The sequence below is a fragment of the Hemitrygon akajei genome, chromosome 1 (assembly GCF_048418815.1).
Source record: "Hemitrygon akajei chromosome 1, sHemAka1.3, whole genome shotgun sequence".
Classification (NCBI taxonomy): Eukaryota; Metazoa; Chordata; class Chondrichthyes; order Myliobatiformes; family Dasyatidae; genus Hemitrygon; species Hemitrygon akajei.
The window spans coordinates 77,684,882-77,702,663 of record NC_133124.1 but is presented as its reverse complement, the minus strand read 5'-3'; the positions used below and the strand labels follow the sequence as shown (position 1 = coordinate 77,702,663).

The following is a 17,782-nucleotide window of genomic DNA, read 5'->3' as shown; positions in this document are numbered from 1 at the left end:
CTCCATCTCCCTCTGGTGCTTCCCCCCACCACTTCTTTCTCCCGAAGCCTCCCGTCCCATGATCCTTTCCCTTCTCCAGCTCTGTATCACTTACATCAATCACCTTTCCAGCTGTTAGCTTTATCCCACCCCCTCCGGTCTTCTATCATTTCGCATTTCCCCCTCCCCTCACTACTTTCAAATCTCTTACTATCTTTCCTTTCAGTTAGTCCTGACGAAGGGTCTCGGCCTGAAACGTCGACAGTGATTCTCCTTATAGATGCTGCCTGGCCTGCTGTGTTCCACCAGCATTTTGTGTGTGTTGTTTTACCTTGGATGGGGCATCTTTGTGTCAACATGGGTCAGATGGATCGAACGTCCTATTTCCATGCTGTCTGACTCTGTAACTCTGCTATGCCATTAAGCTGCAAAGAGTGCAGAGGACATTCACAAAGATGTTGCCAGGACAGAATTTAACACATTTGACAGCTGGTTAAACCAGGGTGGACATTGGCTGCAGGTCTCAGCTGAGCATCAAAGCTGTTCTGTGAGCAAGACTTCTTTGGGCCCTGTAACATGATGATGATAAGACCATGGTGATCGAAGTATTGTATAAATTCATGGTTGAGTTTGAGAACAGGCTGGAGGTGGCTCCTATAGGAACTGCTCAATCAATACCTCTCACAAAGTTTTTGTAAAGGACTCCATTAGGCTTTAAAAGAGAAAAATATTTCTCAGCAAATTCCGAAATGCCATTCAAGTTTTAAAAAAATGTATTTGAAGTTTAGTCCTTGAGGTAGTGCAGCAATCAATTGACAGTCCTTGCATTCCCAAGGCCAGCAATGAGTATGGACAGATTATCTTTAACAGTGATAATTTGGTGATAAACTTGATTAATATTCTTCCCACTTTCCATTTCTCCCAATCCTACCAACAATTTTAAGATGCCCCAAATTGCCTTATGTAACATGTAACATTCTCAATAAAGAATTTTTGTTTCTATTATACCTATTGAAGTGGGTTGTAATGCTAGTAACATTTTTTACAGGACTTTGGAGCAGTAACAAAAGAACTAAACTTGTATTTATGTTACACTGGAAAACTTAACGCACTTAGACCAGCTTTTTAATCAAAGCTGAAGGAGATGTCAAAAGTTGGCCTAAGAACTGGATGTGTGATTTGAGTACAGATTAAAGTATCTCATTAGTTTTATCTTTTAAGATCTGGGTTTTAAAATTTAAATTTTGTTTACTTTCTTTTACCCTTTATTTTAATCTCCTTAAATTTTGTCAGTATTTTACTCTTTGGCAGGTAAAGTCAATGAATTGGATTATAGAATTGATGGCTTTGTGGCAAGGTTGTAGACGATACGGATATTCTGTAGGTGAAGGAGCAGGTAGTGTTGAGGAAGCAGAGAGTCTGCAGAAGGACTTAGACAGATTAGATGAATGGCCAAAGAAGTGGCCAATGGAATATATGGTAAGGAAGTGCATGGACATGCACTTTGGTGGAAGGAATAAAAGCATAGACTATTTTCTAAATGGGGAGAAAATTCAGAAGTGAGAGTTGCAAAGGGTCTTGGGAGTCCTCTTGCAGGATTCCCTGAAGGTTAACTTATAGGTTGAGTTAATGGAGAGGAAGACAAAGGCAATGTTGACAATCATTTTGAGAGGGCTAGAATATAAAAACAAAGATGTAATGCAGAAGCATTATAAGGCATTGGTCAGACCATACTTGGAGTATTGTTGAGCAATTTGGGGCCTATTATCTAAGAAAGAATGTGTTGGAGAGGGTCTTGAGAATGATCCCAGGAATTAAAATGAGCAGAACGTTTGTGGCTCTGTATTCACTGGAGTTTAGAAGAATGAGGGGATTTCACTGAAACCTAACAAATATTGAAAGAGTCTAGGAGCAGAGGGCACAGCCTCAGAATAGAAGGATGCCCCTTTAGAACAGTCTCACAATATAAAAATGTCCCTTTAGAACAGAGGTGAGTAGCAACACACACTAAATGCTGGAGGAACTCAGCAGGCCAAGCAGCATCTATGGAAAAAAGTAATCAGTTGATGTTTTGGGCCAAGATCCTTCATCAGGACTGGGAAAAGAGTTGAAAAGTTAGAGTAAGAAGGTAGGGGAGGGGAGGAGAGGAAGAAGTTCAAAATGGCGAAACCAGGAGACAGGGAGGGGGAGAAGTAGGGCTGAGAAGTTGTTTGATGAAAGAGATAAAGGGCTGGAGGAGGGAGAATTTGATAGAAGAGGACGGAAGGCCATGGAAGAAAGGGAAGGAGAGGTGATGGGCAGGTAGGGAGATAAGGTGAGGGAGGGAAATGGGAATGGGGAATGGTGAGGAGAGGGCAGTTACCAGCTGTTTGAGATGTTCATGCCATCAGGTTGGAGTCTTCCCAGACGGAAAATAAGATGTTGCTCCTCCAACCTGAGTGTGGCCTTATCACAGCAGTAGAGGAGGCCATGGACTGACATGTCGGAAGGGGAATGGGAAGTAGAATTGAAATGGGTGGCTTCCGGGAGATCCCGCATTTTCTAGTGGACAGAGCCTAGGTGCTCATCGAAGCATTCTCCCAATCCAGGTCAGGTCTCACCGACATACAGGAGGCCACACCAGGAGCACGGGATACAGTAGATGACCACAACAGACTCACAGGTGAAGTGTCACCTTACCTGGAAGGACTGTTTGGGCCCTGAATGGTAGTGAGGGAGGAACTGTAGGGGCAGATGTGGCACCTGTTCTGCTTGCAAGTGTAAGTACCCAGAAGGAGATCAGTGAGGAGGGACAAGTGGACAAGGGAGTCACATAGGGAGCGATTCCTGCAGAAAGCAGCAAAGAGGGAAGAATGTGCTTGGTGGAGAGACCCCGTTGGAGATGGCAGAAGTTACTAAGAATTATGTGCTGGATGTGGAGGTTAGAGGGGTGGTAAATGTGGATAAGAGGAACCCTACCCTGGTGTGGCAGCGGGAGGATGGAGTGAGTCCTGACGTGTGTAAAATGGAAGAGATGCAAGTGTGGTAGCATTGAAGGAAAACCCCTTATTTTGAATTTTGCATTATTTTGTGTTTTTGATTTGGATTTCCAGCACCCACGGATTTTGTCGTGTTAGAGATGAGGAGGGATTTCTTTAGCTAGAAGGTGGTGAATCTGTGGAATTCATTGCCAGACAACCGTGGCCAGGTTACTGGATATATTTAAAATGGAGGGTGATAAGTTCTTGGTTAGTAAAGGTGTCAAAGGTTACAGGGAGAAGGCAGAAGAATGGGGTTGAGAGGGATAATAAATTAGCCGTGATGGAATGGTGGAGCAGGCTTGAAGGGTTGAATGGCCAAATTCTGCTCCTAGGTTTCATGGTATTTTTTTATTGGCAATTCATACATTATTTCAACCAGATATATTGTAAATGAAGGAGAAATGATTGGCCAAATTGCCTGGCTGTAGTTGTTATCTCTGAAGGGGAACCACAGGCATGCAACCACTTAAATGGGAGAAACTCCCAGACTGACCTGTGCATAAATCTGTCACAATGTTCCATCCTGCACTCACCATTGAGTCCAATGAAGTTATTTGACCTTGCTAAGTCTTCCCAGATTTATTCTAGAGCGAACTCCAAAACCCGCGTATTTAAATGAGGATAAGTTTTGCAGATTCGTAGGCTTTTCTGAAACAATATTGCCTTATTTTAGAAGTTCAAAGTTCAAAATTCAAAGTAAAATTTTTTATCGGAGTACATACATGTCACCACGTACAACCCTGAGATTCTTTTTCTGCAGGCATACTTAACAAGTCTATAGAACAGTAACTAAACAGGATCAATGGACAACAAACTGTGCAAATTTAAATATAAATAAATAGCAATAAATAATGAGCGTGAAGTAACAAGATAAGAGTCCTTGAATGAGTTTAGTTATCCTATTTTGTTCAAGAGCCTGCTGATTGAGGGGTAGTAATTGCTCTTGAAACTGGTGGTGTATGTCCTGAGTCTCCTGTACCTTCTACCTATGGCATCATTTTATGTAGATATGCACAATGGATGGGAGGGTTAAACCCATAATATACTGGGCCGAATCCTTTAACTTTTGTAGGATTTTCCACTCAAAGGCATTGGTGTTCTCCTACCAAACCATAATGCAGCCAGTCAGCACACTTTCCACCACACATCTATAGAAGTTTGCTAAGGTTTTTGATGACGTGCTGAATCTCTGCAGACTCCTGAGAAAATAGAGGCACTGTCATGCTTTCTTTGTAAAAATATTTATATGATGGGTCCAGGACAGATCCTCTGAGATAGTGACATCCAGGAATTTAAAGTTACTGACCTATTCCACCTCTGATGGTTCCTGGCTCATGGACCGCTGGTTTTCCTCTCCAAAATTCTACTGTCAGTTCCTTGGCCTTATTGACATTGAGTGAGAGGTTGTTGTTATTACACCACTCAGACAGGTTTTCAATCTCCCTCCTGTATGCTGATTCATCACCACCTTTGATACAACCCATAACAGTGGTGTCATCAGCAAACTTCTATATGGTTAATGAAAATGTTTCTTTTTATTGTTTATATATTTTAATTGACTTGTTTTATATACAATTTCATAATTTAATTATGTATTTCAATTGTAATAGTTTTTATTTGCCTGTACATGTCAACTGTTTAGAGTCTACAACTCTGATCACTTGAACAAAAGGGAATAACTACACTCATTCTTTTTCTGATGTTTCCACAACCAATGGTCTCACTTTATCTTGTTATTTCATGCTTGTTATTTATAAATATTTGCATTTGCACAGTTTGTTGTTCATTGATCCTGTTTACAGTTACTGTTCTGTAGATTTGTTAAGTATGCCCACAGGAAAAAGAATCTCAGGGTTGTTGTATGTACTCTGATATAAATTTTACTTAGAACTTAGAACTTTTTTTTACCTTGAATTTCCTTCATTATCTCCTTGTATTGTTCCAAAAATTATTTACCTTTAAGTCCCTGGAGTAAAGAAGGTTAAGAGGTGACCCGATAGACATATATTAGATTATGATAGGCATAGATAGGGTAGATAGTCCTGAAGAAGGGTCAAGTGCTTGTTCATTTCCATAGATGCTGCCTTACCTACTGAGTTCCTCTAGCATTTTGTGTGTGTGTTGCTTTGGATTTCCAGCATCTGCAGAATGTCTCATGTCTTTCTTTTCCCAATGGTATATTAAAGGAGTAACACACACAAAATGCTGGAGGAGCTCTTCAGATCAGGCTGAAGGCATAAACAGTTGAGCCAAGAAAAGAGCCAAAAAAAAGACTTAAGATGAGAGGAAGGAATTTTAAAAGGGCTCTGAAGGGAACAATTGTTAGGCAGACAGAGACTGATTGATATCTGGAACTTGCTGCCTGAAGAGGTGGTTGAGTCAAATACAATTCCTACATTTAAGAGGTATCTAGATGGACAGAGGTAGGCAAGACATGGAAAAAATTGGTTCTAATGCAGGCAAATGTATGAGTGTAGATTTAACAAGGTGGGCATGGATATGGTGGGTAGAAAAGCCTGTTTCTGAGCTGTACAACTCTACAACTCGAGTATCTCCAGTCTAGATTTTCCACAACCACTCTTCCATCTAGTAAATGGGCCTTACCCCCATTTTAGAGCCTTGGTCCATTTATTTTTGTCATTTTCCATATTTATCCTAAATCTGTGAATTCTAATCACCACCACAAAGTACTTTCTCTGCGCCACTGTTTGCACTGCCTAGCTTCATTCCCTGAAACTAAACCCAGAATTTCCCCCACCTCTCTTGTTGGTCTTGTTACACAAAAATAATCAGAATCAGATTTATTATCACTGGAATGTGTTGTTCAGTGTAGCTGTACAGTGCCAGACATAAAAATGACTATAAGTTACAATAAATAGGTAAATAAATATTGCAAAAAGGACTAGCAAGGTAGTGTTCGTGGATTGTTCAGGAATCCGCATACAGTTTAGGATTTAAGTGCGCACTGAGAGAATCTGGACTGTGCTTTGGGGAGGAGGTTTTTGCTCACAGGGTTGAGGAGGACCATGGTAATGACTTTCCCTGTGGCAGATAGCAGGGAGACTCCACTCTTGTTATCACAGTCAGACCGGTCTCTGAGGATGGTCACAATTACAGTACCCTACCCACCCCAGACATTCTTTCATTTCCCTCCTTCCATCAAGCAGAAGATACAAAAGCCTGAAAGCATGTACCACCAGACTGAAGGACAGCTTCTACTTTACTGTTATAAGATTATTAAATAGTTTCCTCGCATGATAAGTTGGACTCTTGACCAAACAATCTACCTTGTTATGACTGTCCATCTTGCTGTCTACCTGCTCTGCACTTTCTCTTAGCTGTTACACATTTTTCTGCATGGTTATTGTTCTACCTTTCTCTAGCTCAATGATTCAATTTGTATGAACAGAATGCAAGCAAGCTTCTTACTGTATCTCGGTACATGTGACAATTATAAACCAATACCGAGTGGCTTTCTAGTACCTCCTCTTTTTCAAATGTTAGTCTTTTCAGATTCCCAATTACACCATAATTTGCTAAGACTCCCACAGCATCTTACTCCTGCGTGAAGACTAATGTAAGGCACTGGTTTAATATTGTGCCCTCTGCCTCCAAGACTTACTCCTATTGGTCTTTGAATGACTCCACCTTACCAAAGGTACTGGAACTTTTTTGCACTCTCATCATCCAGGACATGGTCTCTTCTCATTGCTACCATCAGGAAGGAGGTACAGGAGTCTTAAGACCCACACCCAATGGTTCAGAAACAACTTCTTCACCTCTACCATTTGATTTCTGAACAGTCCATGAACACTACACGATTTATTTAATCTTGTAATTTATGGTAATTTTATGTATTTGAACTGCACTGCTGCTACAAAACTAGAAATTTCATGTAATCTAAATCGGCGATAATACATCCAATTCTGATATAAAAATGATTACGAGCCAACAAGTTGATGTGATGTATTTGGACTTTCAGAAGGCCTCTGATAAGGTGCCACACAAGGGATTATTAAACAAAATTAATGTGTGGGTGTATGGGTCTATCTGTGAATTTCTGCATGTCTGTTAGATATGTACATCTACCAGACCACTTACAGTGATTTTGTTCTATTGCTCTTTGAAGATTTCCTATGCCTAATAACCCTTCAGTTCAAGAATGGTGTTAAACCTGATTTCTGATTCTCCAATCCCATCTGCAATAGCCTCTGGAATTTTTTGCAGATATTCCATTCAGCAGTTCCTAGGAATCATATTCCACTTGCTTTTTAATAAAGGATGTACTGTGAAATAAATGAAAAACTACAAGGCTTTGCGTGTCATCGCATATCACCACTGCCAATGCTGTATATTTGAAGGCCTGTCATGTATCGCTTAAGATTAAGATAGGAAGCCATTTGTTTATCAGAACTGGTGGAGTTTTCTTCCCAGAGGTGTGAGGATGCTCAGTCACGGTACTGGTTTAAGACTGAAGCCTGGGAAAGTGAAGGTGGTAGAGGATCTGGGATGAACCTGTGCAATGTCAGGCAGACGATTCATTTGTTCCCTTCAGTTTCTTGTTAAGTGAGCTAGGAAAATAAATGGATGAGAGGTGTATGGAGGGATATGGTCCAGGTGCAGGTTAGTGGGATGAGGCAGAAAAATGGTTCAGAACAGCCAAGAAGGGCCAAAAGGCCTGTTTCTGTGCTGTAATGTTTTATGGTTCTATGGTTCTAAACAATCATTGAACAATAATGTGAAATAAGCTTAGCCAATTCAACAGAACTAAGTATATATCGGAATATGCCAACTGAAATAGCTGGATTTATGGATAATTCTTTGTCTTCCTTTGACTCTTGACATTTCTCCCTGCCTCAATAAAGCAGCAATTACTTAAAGTCCCCACCCACCCTGTTCATTCTCCCTTCTCCCGTTAGGCAGAGAATATAGAACCCTGAAAACACATACCACCAGGTTCAAGGACAGCTTCTACCCCATTGTTATAAGATTACTGAATGCACCTCTCGCATGATATGATGGACATTTGACCTCACAATCTATCTCATTCTGGCCTTGAACCTTATTGCCTGCCCGCATTGCACTTCCTCTGTAAGCATAACGCTTTATTCAGCATTGTTAGTGATTAAATGGTCTGTGTGGAGGATATGCAGAACATTATTCTCTGTACCTTAGTACATGCGACAATGATAAATGAATTTACCAAACTGTTAATATGCAAGTTTCTTCTAGTTATCTCACTACATTGGTGTGTTCTATGAATGTAAAATACTTCAACTTTTTTTCATTTGTACAGTTTAAATTTTCCATAGTATATATCTGAAATGTACTTCTCATTCTTATTAAAATCATGAATAAATATAAACTTTCTGCTAGGAAGGCTTAATCCAAATCACACAGCAGGAAAAATAAGCCACACACTAAGATTTCAGTAATTTGTATCCTTTATTCTCATTTGCGTTGTAGAGCAGTTTTTCTCTGCCTTGTGGTGAAGACATGGCCAACTGTTCCAAAAAGAGACTCATCCAAACAGTCCTGGCTTAACATTCAGAGCACAGATGTGTGGAATTTCCAGAAGCAATTCATGCAATTGAAGGGTCAGACTTTGACATGCAGAGGTCCATTTATTTGTTCACTCACCAATATATCAAACAACAAAACAAAAGCTACACTGAATACTCCTCAGGAATTGCTCTGCCTCATTGCGCAGGCTTTACCCATTCCCTGCTTCACATAAAATCTGCATGTATTTGTTTAATAGTACACATTATTTCCATTACATTCGAATACAGTTGTGCACAGAGATAAGTGTTGGCATGGAAGCCATTTTACAGGGCACGTAGAACACTGTACTGTACGTTGATACAGATGGTTCAGAACAGTATTCCAAAGTTCTGTACCAATTTTTTCCTGGGAAGAGTGTAGTAGTGGATTGAGGAAAATGGTCGAGGATGTGCCTGAAGTCTCCTTGAAGAATTGCAGCATCCCTACTGCTAGCTGGGAACCCCTGATCCATGACCAAAGTGGAGAAGGAGCAAGAGTGAGCCACTGAGAACCTTGAAGCCAGGCATCAGGGAAATAGAGAAGCACTGGGTAAGTGGTGGAAGGAGCAGACCTCTCACAAATCACACTGGTTGTTTGTCAGTGCTTAAATGTGGCTTTTCATAAATTCTATTGTATTACTTTATTTTCTGTTAATGCCAGCAAGAAAGTGAATCTCAAGGTGGTGTGACACATACATACTTTCATGATATATTGACTTTGACTAACTACCCACCATCAGACACCAGCTGCCCCCACACCTTCTGTGTGAAAGGGCCTGGCCTCCTCAATCACCAAAGAATTCAGAGAACCAGAGAGGAAACAAGTCATCCTTCATTCGGGGTGTTGACTAAGAAGGAGGAGGAGGAGAAGAAGAAGAAAATTCAAGTCCTGGGAAGTTACATTTTAGGGAAGGGGACGTGTAAAATGACACCACCTCCCTGGTCCTACACACACGTCTGCAGCATCTGAATAACAAAGGCTCCTAGGTCAAACTCCTATTTATTGAGTACAGCCCATACGCAACTCACACCAAAGCAATCTCGAAATTCCTAGACTTGGGACTCAGCACATCCCTTGATGGATTCTTGACTCCCTGACCAACATGCTGCAGTAGGAAGGATAGGCAGCAACATCTCTGCCAAGATTATCCTCAACACTGGTGCTCCACATGGCTGCGCCCTCAGCCCTTTACACCCTATACTCTTATGACTGTGCGACTAGATTTTGCTCTAACTCGATCTAGAAGTCCAGATATAGGAGCAGAAGTAGACTACTCGGCCCTTTGAGTCTGTTCCACCATCCAATCATGGACTGATCCAATTCTTCCAGTCATCCTCACTCCCTTGCTTTTACCCCAAATCCTTCGATGCTCTGGCTAATCAAGAACCTATCTATCTCTGCCTTAAATGAACCCAATGACCTGACCTCCACAGAAGCTCGTGGCAACAAATACCACAGATTTACCACCCTCTGACTAAAGTAATTTCTCCGCATCTCAATTCTAAAAGGACGTCCTTCAATCCTGAAGTTGTGTCCTCTTGTCCTAGAATCCCATACCATGGGAAATAACTTTGCCATATCTAAACTGTTCAGGCCTTTTAACACTCAGAATGTTTCTATGAGATCCCTCCTCATTCTCCTGGACTCCAGGGAATACAGCCCAAGAGCTGCCAGACATTCCTCATCCAGTAACCCTTTCATTCCTGGAATCATTCTCATGGATCTTCTCTGAACCCTTTCCAATGTCAGTATATCCTTTCTAAAATAAGGAGCCCAAAACTGCACTCAATACTCCCAAGTGTGGTTTCACGAGTGCCTTATAGAGCCTCAACAGATGATACCACTATAGCGGGCCAAATTTCAGGCAGTGACGGGATGGAGTACAGGAAGGAGATAACCTAATGACATGATGTCAAAAAACTATTTCAGTTAAAACCAGAAAGCAATAGAGCTGGTCATTAACTAGTGGACCTGTCATCACAAACCGGTCCGGCCATTTAAAGGTAGCAGTTGCTTTCTTGATGGTTATTGATAAGTTTTAACAATTATCTGTTGATTTACTAGTTACCATACTGAGATGTGTTGACAGGGTGGATGTAGATGTTTCTTCCTGGGGGAGAATCTAACAATGAGAAATCCCATCTGCAATTAGCAGTCACCTACTCAGAGATGAGGCAAAATGGTTTCTCTCGGAAGCTTGTGGCTCTCTAGAAGTCTCTTCCCTCAAAGGCTGTGATGGAAGCAGAGTCTTTGAGTATTTTTAAGCAGAGGGATTGGAGATAAGCCAGGGGTGAACAGTTACTTTGGGTAGTTGGGACTGAAGTTTCAGTCATTATTGTGTCAACTGACAGAACAGGCTTGAAGGAGCAAGTAGCCTACTCTTTCTCCTTTATACATTTGTATGTATGTATGTCTTTTCAATAAATCATTTAAATTTAAATTCCCCATTTATCTTGATAGGATTTAATCTAATGTCTCCAGATTTATGTTCTAGCCCTCAGGAAATTAGTCCAGTAATTTAACCACTCTGTTCTCAAGTCCAGGGTAGAAATGACAAATACTAGCTTTATAGTGAGAGAGGGAAAGTGTAAAGGAGATGTGTGAAGCATGTTTGTTTACAGGGAGAGTGATAGGCTGCCAGGAGAAGTGATGGGAGCAGATATGATAGTAATGTTTAAGAGGCATTTGGACAGACATGTGAACTAGAGTTCATAGGTTTAGGGTGAAAAGTGAAATATCTAAAGGGAGACTGAGGGGGGGTCTTCTTCACTCAGAGGGTGGTAAAAGTGCGGAATGAGCTGCCAGCGGAACTAGTGGCTATGCATTCAATGGTAACATTTAGGAGAATTTTGGATAGGTATATGGATGAGAGGGGTATGGAGTGCTATAGTCCAAATGCAGGTAGATGAGACTAAGCAGAAGATCAGGTCAGCACAGACTAGGTGGACTGAAGGGTTTGTTTCTGTGTTGTAGGGTTCCAATAAGCAGGGAATGGAGGGATATGGATTATGTGCAGCAGATCGGTTTAGTTTAATTTGCCATCATGGTAAGAACAGACATTGTTGGGCTGATGGTCCTGTTCTATATCCTATGTTGTATTTCAGATTCTCAGCATTAAAAATATGATATGATGATGAACAATGGGGACTGGAGCACAGATTTAAAGTATAATTGAGGCCATGTGTGCTGGGTATTTAATATTTCAGTTATATCTGAGTAATTTTCATTAGCCCAGTTTTCCCATTCTTACCTGCTGATTCAGAATGTACTTGCCCTTGTCGAGGGAGTTGCCTTATGTGGGGAATAAGAGTTATTGTGCCATCCAAGCTGAGAGCTAAAGTGTTGGAGGTGCTACATACCGATCATCTAGGCACAGTCAAAGTTAAAGTGTCAGCTCGAATCTTTTCCTGGTTGCTTGGGATAGATCCGCAGATATAATTTGAGATGCATTCTATATTAAGTTGGAGTATATAGCTAAGCAGGGAGGAGTGTTGTGTATTTAATATTTCAGTAATACTTGAGTAATATTGTAAATATATTGTTTGATTAAGTATTCTTTGTTTAAATAATTTATTACTGGTTATATGTAAAAGTATGTAAATATGTGCGTGCCTTGCTAAAGTAAAAATGAAACTAAGAGTACACATGCTCCTGGTATCACTGTGTTTTTCTTTCAATTAGTTCTGTTTTGCAGTTACAACACACAGCAACTTGGCCCATCCAGTCTTTAGTGACCCTGTAAAGAGCATTGCAATAGTCCCACACACACTGGCCTTTCATCGTGGCTCTGCAACTTTACCACTTTTGTGATAGGTAAGGGAAATGTCTTTAAAAAAAGGAGGTAAACATGGAGAAAAATCAATGTACCTATGTATGTAACACATGAAGAAAATAAGGTGTCCCTCAGCCACGAAGAACAGCCTGCTGATGCAATGTGACTTACTCCAGAGGGAAAGTGAATCAGGCTCATGACTAACAGCAGAATAAGGAGGGAATATGAGGAGTGAGAGCCAGGATGAATAAAGCTGGTGGCAAAGGGTTGTGTGTGCAAACTCCCCGAGTTGTTTCAGCCAATCGTACTCATGGTGCTCACCACTGAACAGGGCTGTTAGCCTCAGTGCCAGGAACCTGATCTTGCCAATTCTCTTCTAGTGAAGAGAAGCAAATAGAATGAGCTGTTGCCATTCAAAAATGTGTATTTATATCTGAGCCAGACGGTGTAGGAAGGTGAATGGTGAAAGAATCAAAGAGGAGACAACAAAAGGTTAGGGTCTGGAATACAGTGTCTGAGTCATAGAAACAATCCCTCTGGCCCATTACTTCTGTGCCAACCTTTCAGCTCATCTACACCCATCCCACATTAGGACAATACCCTACTATGCCATGCCTACTTAATTAGTTTCATTCACGTATCTTAGAGAGAATTTTTTTGTCTGTCTTGGAGACCAATTTACCAAGAGATACAATGCTGTTGCTGTTGCTCGGGGAAGATGTCTTAGTCCCCTACCCATTGTACATGCTTTTCAGAGCATGAACTTGATTTCCACAGTTATGTAGATGACACACAATTGTACATCTCAGTTGAGCCTGATAACACCCTATCTTCTCTGACATCTGGTATAGCTGCAATAAACAAATGCAATAATTTCTTAAAAGTAAATGAAGATAAAACTACTATACTTTTGGTTGGTCTCAAAGCCAAAAGAGGTAAACTTCTTGATAAACTTAGGAACTTGGCTCTCCTTGTAAAATCAGAAGTAACAGGCCTGGGTGTTATCCTTGATTCAGATTTGAATTTTAAATCCTACATAAAGAAAATGACCAGAGCAGCATTTCTACACCCAAGAAATATTGCAAAGGTATGTCCGTTTCTGTCACGCAATGATGCTGAAAATTAATTTATGCCTTTAAATTGAATAGACTAGGTTACTCCAATATACTGTTTATTTGCTTCCTGGATAAATCCATTGACAAGCTTCAATTCATTCAGAACATCGCTGCTAAACTTTTAGCTAAAGCCAGGATGAGGGAGCATATCACTCCCATCCTGGCTACTCTATATTAGCTTCCTGTATCTTTTAGAATTGATTTTAAATGTCTCATATTTACTTATAAAGCTCTTAATGGTCTGAGACCAGACTACATCACAGAATCATTTTCGTTTTATAATCCTGCTTGAGCTCTCAGATCTTCTTCTGCTGGTCTCTTAAATTTAAATTTAAACAATCTCCCTGAAAAGACAATTGGAAGGTGTGCTTTTATTTTGAACCATTTTCCTAAAGTGTGGAACTTAATCCTTAAAACTATAAGGGATACAGACTCAGCCAACACTATTAAACACCAGCTCAAAACCTTGCCTTTAATTAACATCTTCTTGTCTTTTATTTTTATTTTTTTCATGGCTGTACTTTTATCCCATTGTAAAGCACTTTGAACTGCATCATCTGCTTGAAAAATGCTCTATAAATAGAATATTTTGTGAGTATTACTTTAGTGCCTATCTAACTGCTTCTTCACTGACTCTATCTAACTTCATCTCCTCTAACAACATATTCCAAAGACCAGTACTCTGTGTCAAACTGATCTCATTGCAATCTCACCATGCACCTACGCCCATTTGTTCTTAGTACCCCTGCCATGTGCAGAAGATTCTATCTACCCTTTTTATGCCACTCATCAGGTCGCTCCTTAGCCTTGCTTGCTCCAGGGAAAACAAGCCAGCCTCTACAATTTCTCCCTATATCTAAAGTCTTCTATGGCAGTGAACATCCTGGTGTATCTCCTCCACCCTCTCCCCAGTGCAGTAATGTGCAGGTAGATTTAATTGTGGTGTTAAAAGGGGAATTGTATGGAAAGGATTTACAGGGGTAATGAGGAGAAGTGTAGTGAAGTGGGATTGATTAGATTACTCTTGCATCAAGCTGGCATGAATTAAACAAGTTGGATGTTCTTCCATGCTGTAACCTCTGTAATGTTTATAGCTTTGCCCTTCTCTCTGCACATTAAATTTATTCTTCTACTTCTCAGAATATCATATACCAATTAAATGAGGTCCCCTTTCAGTGTTGTGGCTTCAGTGGTAGGAAAATCTGCGTGACTTATACTTGGGTTTTTTCCACTTTAGGGAGGGTGTTTGCCAAACTTTTAACATGGATAAGCCATGTAGAAACTTGGAACTTGCACGATTCTAACTATGGAATTTATAGACTGGACAGTTCTAATTATTACCACTTTAGTGCACATAAAACATTTTATTATATTTTACAATGAATTATATTTTAGTATGGTCCTAATTATACATTCTATTAGTCTCTGGGTAACAGTTTCTCCAGCCTAAAGTGGTTTGATCGCCTGTAAAAATAAATAGTCTAGTAATTAATAGTTCCTGTGCAAATTAGTGTCAGTTTAAGAACAAGGTTGAACCATTGGATGGTATTCTAAAAAAAAGCCAGTATTTAAAAAGCTCTCCTCTGTGTTCAAAGCATCTATTGTCTCATTGGGATGTAACTTCCTCTTATTCTCCGAGGCTCATCCTTAAATTTGTTGTGATCACCACTGGCAGCAAAGCTTCAGCAGCCTGACCCTGAAGCTCTGGAATTCTCTTCCCAAACTCACCATTTATTTCTTTTCTCTCTCTCTCTCTCCCCCTCCCCCTCCTTTAAAATGTTTCTAAAAATGATTCTTCTTCCATTCTTGTACTGCTCAGGCTCAATTTGCATCAGAATCATGTCGGGAACGTCTTGCAATATTGGAGGTTCATGTGTGGTGAACAAAGTAATGGCTCTTCACTGTGTACATTAACTGGGTTTGAAACACTGGTTGGTGGATAGTTGTTTCCACATGCTTTAGATCCACAATATCTAACAGTTTGGGTTGTGATTATGAGCTATATCATGATGACTACGTTCAGGCTGGATTCAGTGCACTGAATTGTTCATACTGTGCTCGGTGGAGGACCCTCTGCTCATGTTGTTGAGGCTGACCATCAGCGACTTCATCCTGTCTGCATAATAGTCGCGAAGGTTAAGCAGAGGTAATTCAGCCAGACCCTCATCGAACTCGCAGCTCCTCATGGCATTTTCCAGGTTCTTTTGACGCCGGTAGAAGTGGGAGAACTTATTGAAGATGAGTGTGATCGGGAGCACCACCACCAGGATCCCAGCCAGAATGCAGGCAGAGGCCGTTAATTTACCCCCGATGCTGATGGGGACTACATCTCCGTATCCCACCGTGGTCATACTGACAGTGGCCCACCACCAGCAGGAGGGGATGGTGGTCAGCCCGGAGTTCTCCTCCTTCTCGATGGTGTAGGCCACCACGGAGAAAACAGACACCCCGACTGACAGGTAGAGAAGGAGAAGCCCCACCTCCCTGTAGCTGTGTTTCAAGGTGGCCCCCAGCGACCTCAGGCCCGTGGAATGGCGGGCAAGCTTCAGGATGCGGAAGATCCTCATCAGCCTGAGGACCTGCAGCATCCGGCCGAAATTAGGCAGGGTGGGGCTGCTGTCGACGGCTAGGTTCACCAGCAGCGTCAGGTAAAAGGGTAAGATGGACATCAGGTCAATGACATTCAGTGGGAGCCTGAAGAATTGCAGCAGGCTTGGTGAAGCAAACATCCTGGCCAGAAGCTCAAGGGTAAACCAGCCTATGCAGAAATGCTCGACAATCTCAAACCGGGGATCATCTCTGTTGTTTCCCTGTTGATCCACCAGCTGGAACTCAGCCATGCTGTTCAGACACATGGTGGCTATGGATCCCAAAACCATCATTATTGACAGCACACTGTAAATCCTGCTAATGATGTTGTAACCGGGGTTTTCCAGCATTAACCACAGCCGCCGCCGGCAGTTCCCAAAGACCTGGCTGTCATACTTTGATGCATCCTTGAAGAAGGTTAGGACCTCGTCGAGGGATGAGGTGGTGCTGCCTCGATCACTGGCCGTTTCCTCCCCTTCGTCCAGATCAGTTGCCATGCTGTGGCCCTGGTGATCAGGGCTGCAGCAGGGTGGATCAATGAAGAACTCCTCAATGCCCCAGTACTCAATTTCCTGCATGAAGATGCATGCTTTGCCCGTGGTCCTGAGTCTCCCCGTGTGGTAGAAGTTCAGCACTAGAGGGAAGAGGGCAGGGTTTCTGTCAAAGTAAAATTCCTTCTCCTCCTCGTCGTAGTCATCGCACAACTCGAGGACAGATTCTGTGGAGCAGCAGCGTAGAAGTTGGCCCAGCCTGGTCTCCGGGAACCTTGCTAAGGTTCGGTAGCTTAGTTTCTTCTTCAAACCCCCAACATTGATGCTGATCTCCCCATCATACTCAGCCACAAGGGCATTCCCAAGTGGAGCAGCCATTGGTGGAGGGGGGGGTGTGAGAGGGCCTGAAACAAAGCAGGAATGGCATGTTATAGTCTGACAGTCCATAAAACCATAAGGTATAGGAGGAACATTAAACAGTACAGTACAGCCCTTTCAATGCAAACAACTCAGTCAAAATAAACCAATGGAATTTGGTGAATCATCACTTTTGTATCCGGCCAAATAATACTCCAAGGTGTTTATTAAGGCCATCATTTCAGCCAGTGCAGTGTCATAGCAGTTAAACTGCTTGATTGATTCACAGAAGTCTGAGCTGTTGATCTGGCGATTAGTTCATATTCCACCATGACAAGTCGGGAATCAGAATTCTATTTTTTTTAAGTAAATTCTGGAATCAGTAAAGAAGGATCTCAAAGCAAACTCAATGGGCTGAAGGTGCAACTTTGGGAAGGATATGGAATATGGAACATAGAATATTAACAGCACAGTACAGACCCTTTAACCTAATCCAAGATCAATCCAACACTTCCCTCCCACATAGCCCTCCATTATCTTTTCATCCATGTGCCTATCGAAGAGGGTCTTACATGTCCCAAATCTATCTGCCTCTACCACAACCCCTGGCATAATGTTCCATGCAATTACTGCTCTCTGTGTAAAAAATATACCACTGGTGTTCCCCCCCCCCCCCCCCATACTTCCCTCCAATCACCTTAAAGGTATGTCTTCTAGTATAAGCCACTGCCACCCTGGGGAGAAAGGTGCTGGCCGTACACTCTGTCTATGCCTCTTATCATCTTATACATCTCTAGCAAATCTCCTCTCATTCTCCTTTTCTCTAAAGAAAAGCCTTAGATTACTCAACCTTTCCCCATAAAATATTCTCTAATCTAGGATGCCTCTTGGTGAATCTCCTCTGCACAATTCCAC

The 17,782-nt window shown here is 41.6% G+C and overlaps 1 protein-coding gene across 5 annotated transcripts in view; it reads right to left on the bottom strand.

Annotated features, from left to right (window-relative positions):
- Nucleotides 1–8,431: 8,431 nt before the first annotated feature.
- Nucleotides 8,432–17,782, bottom strand: part of LOC140728064 (delayed-rectifier potassium channel regulatory subunit KCNS2-like) — a 92,285-nt gene continuing 82,934 nt past the window's right edge. For all 5 annotated transcript variants that reach the window (XM_073046211.1, XM_073046241.1, XM_073046231.1 and 2 more), the window contains one exon: nucleotides 8,432–16,914. In XM_073046211.1, coding sequence (XP_072902312.1) covers nucleotides 15,461–16,888 — 1,428 coding nt within the window. In that variant the 5' untranslated portion in view covers nucleotides 16,889–16,914 and the 3' untranslated portion in view covers nucleotides 8,432–15,460. The remainder of the gene's footprint in view (nucleotides 16,915–17,782) is intronic.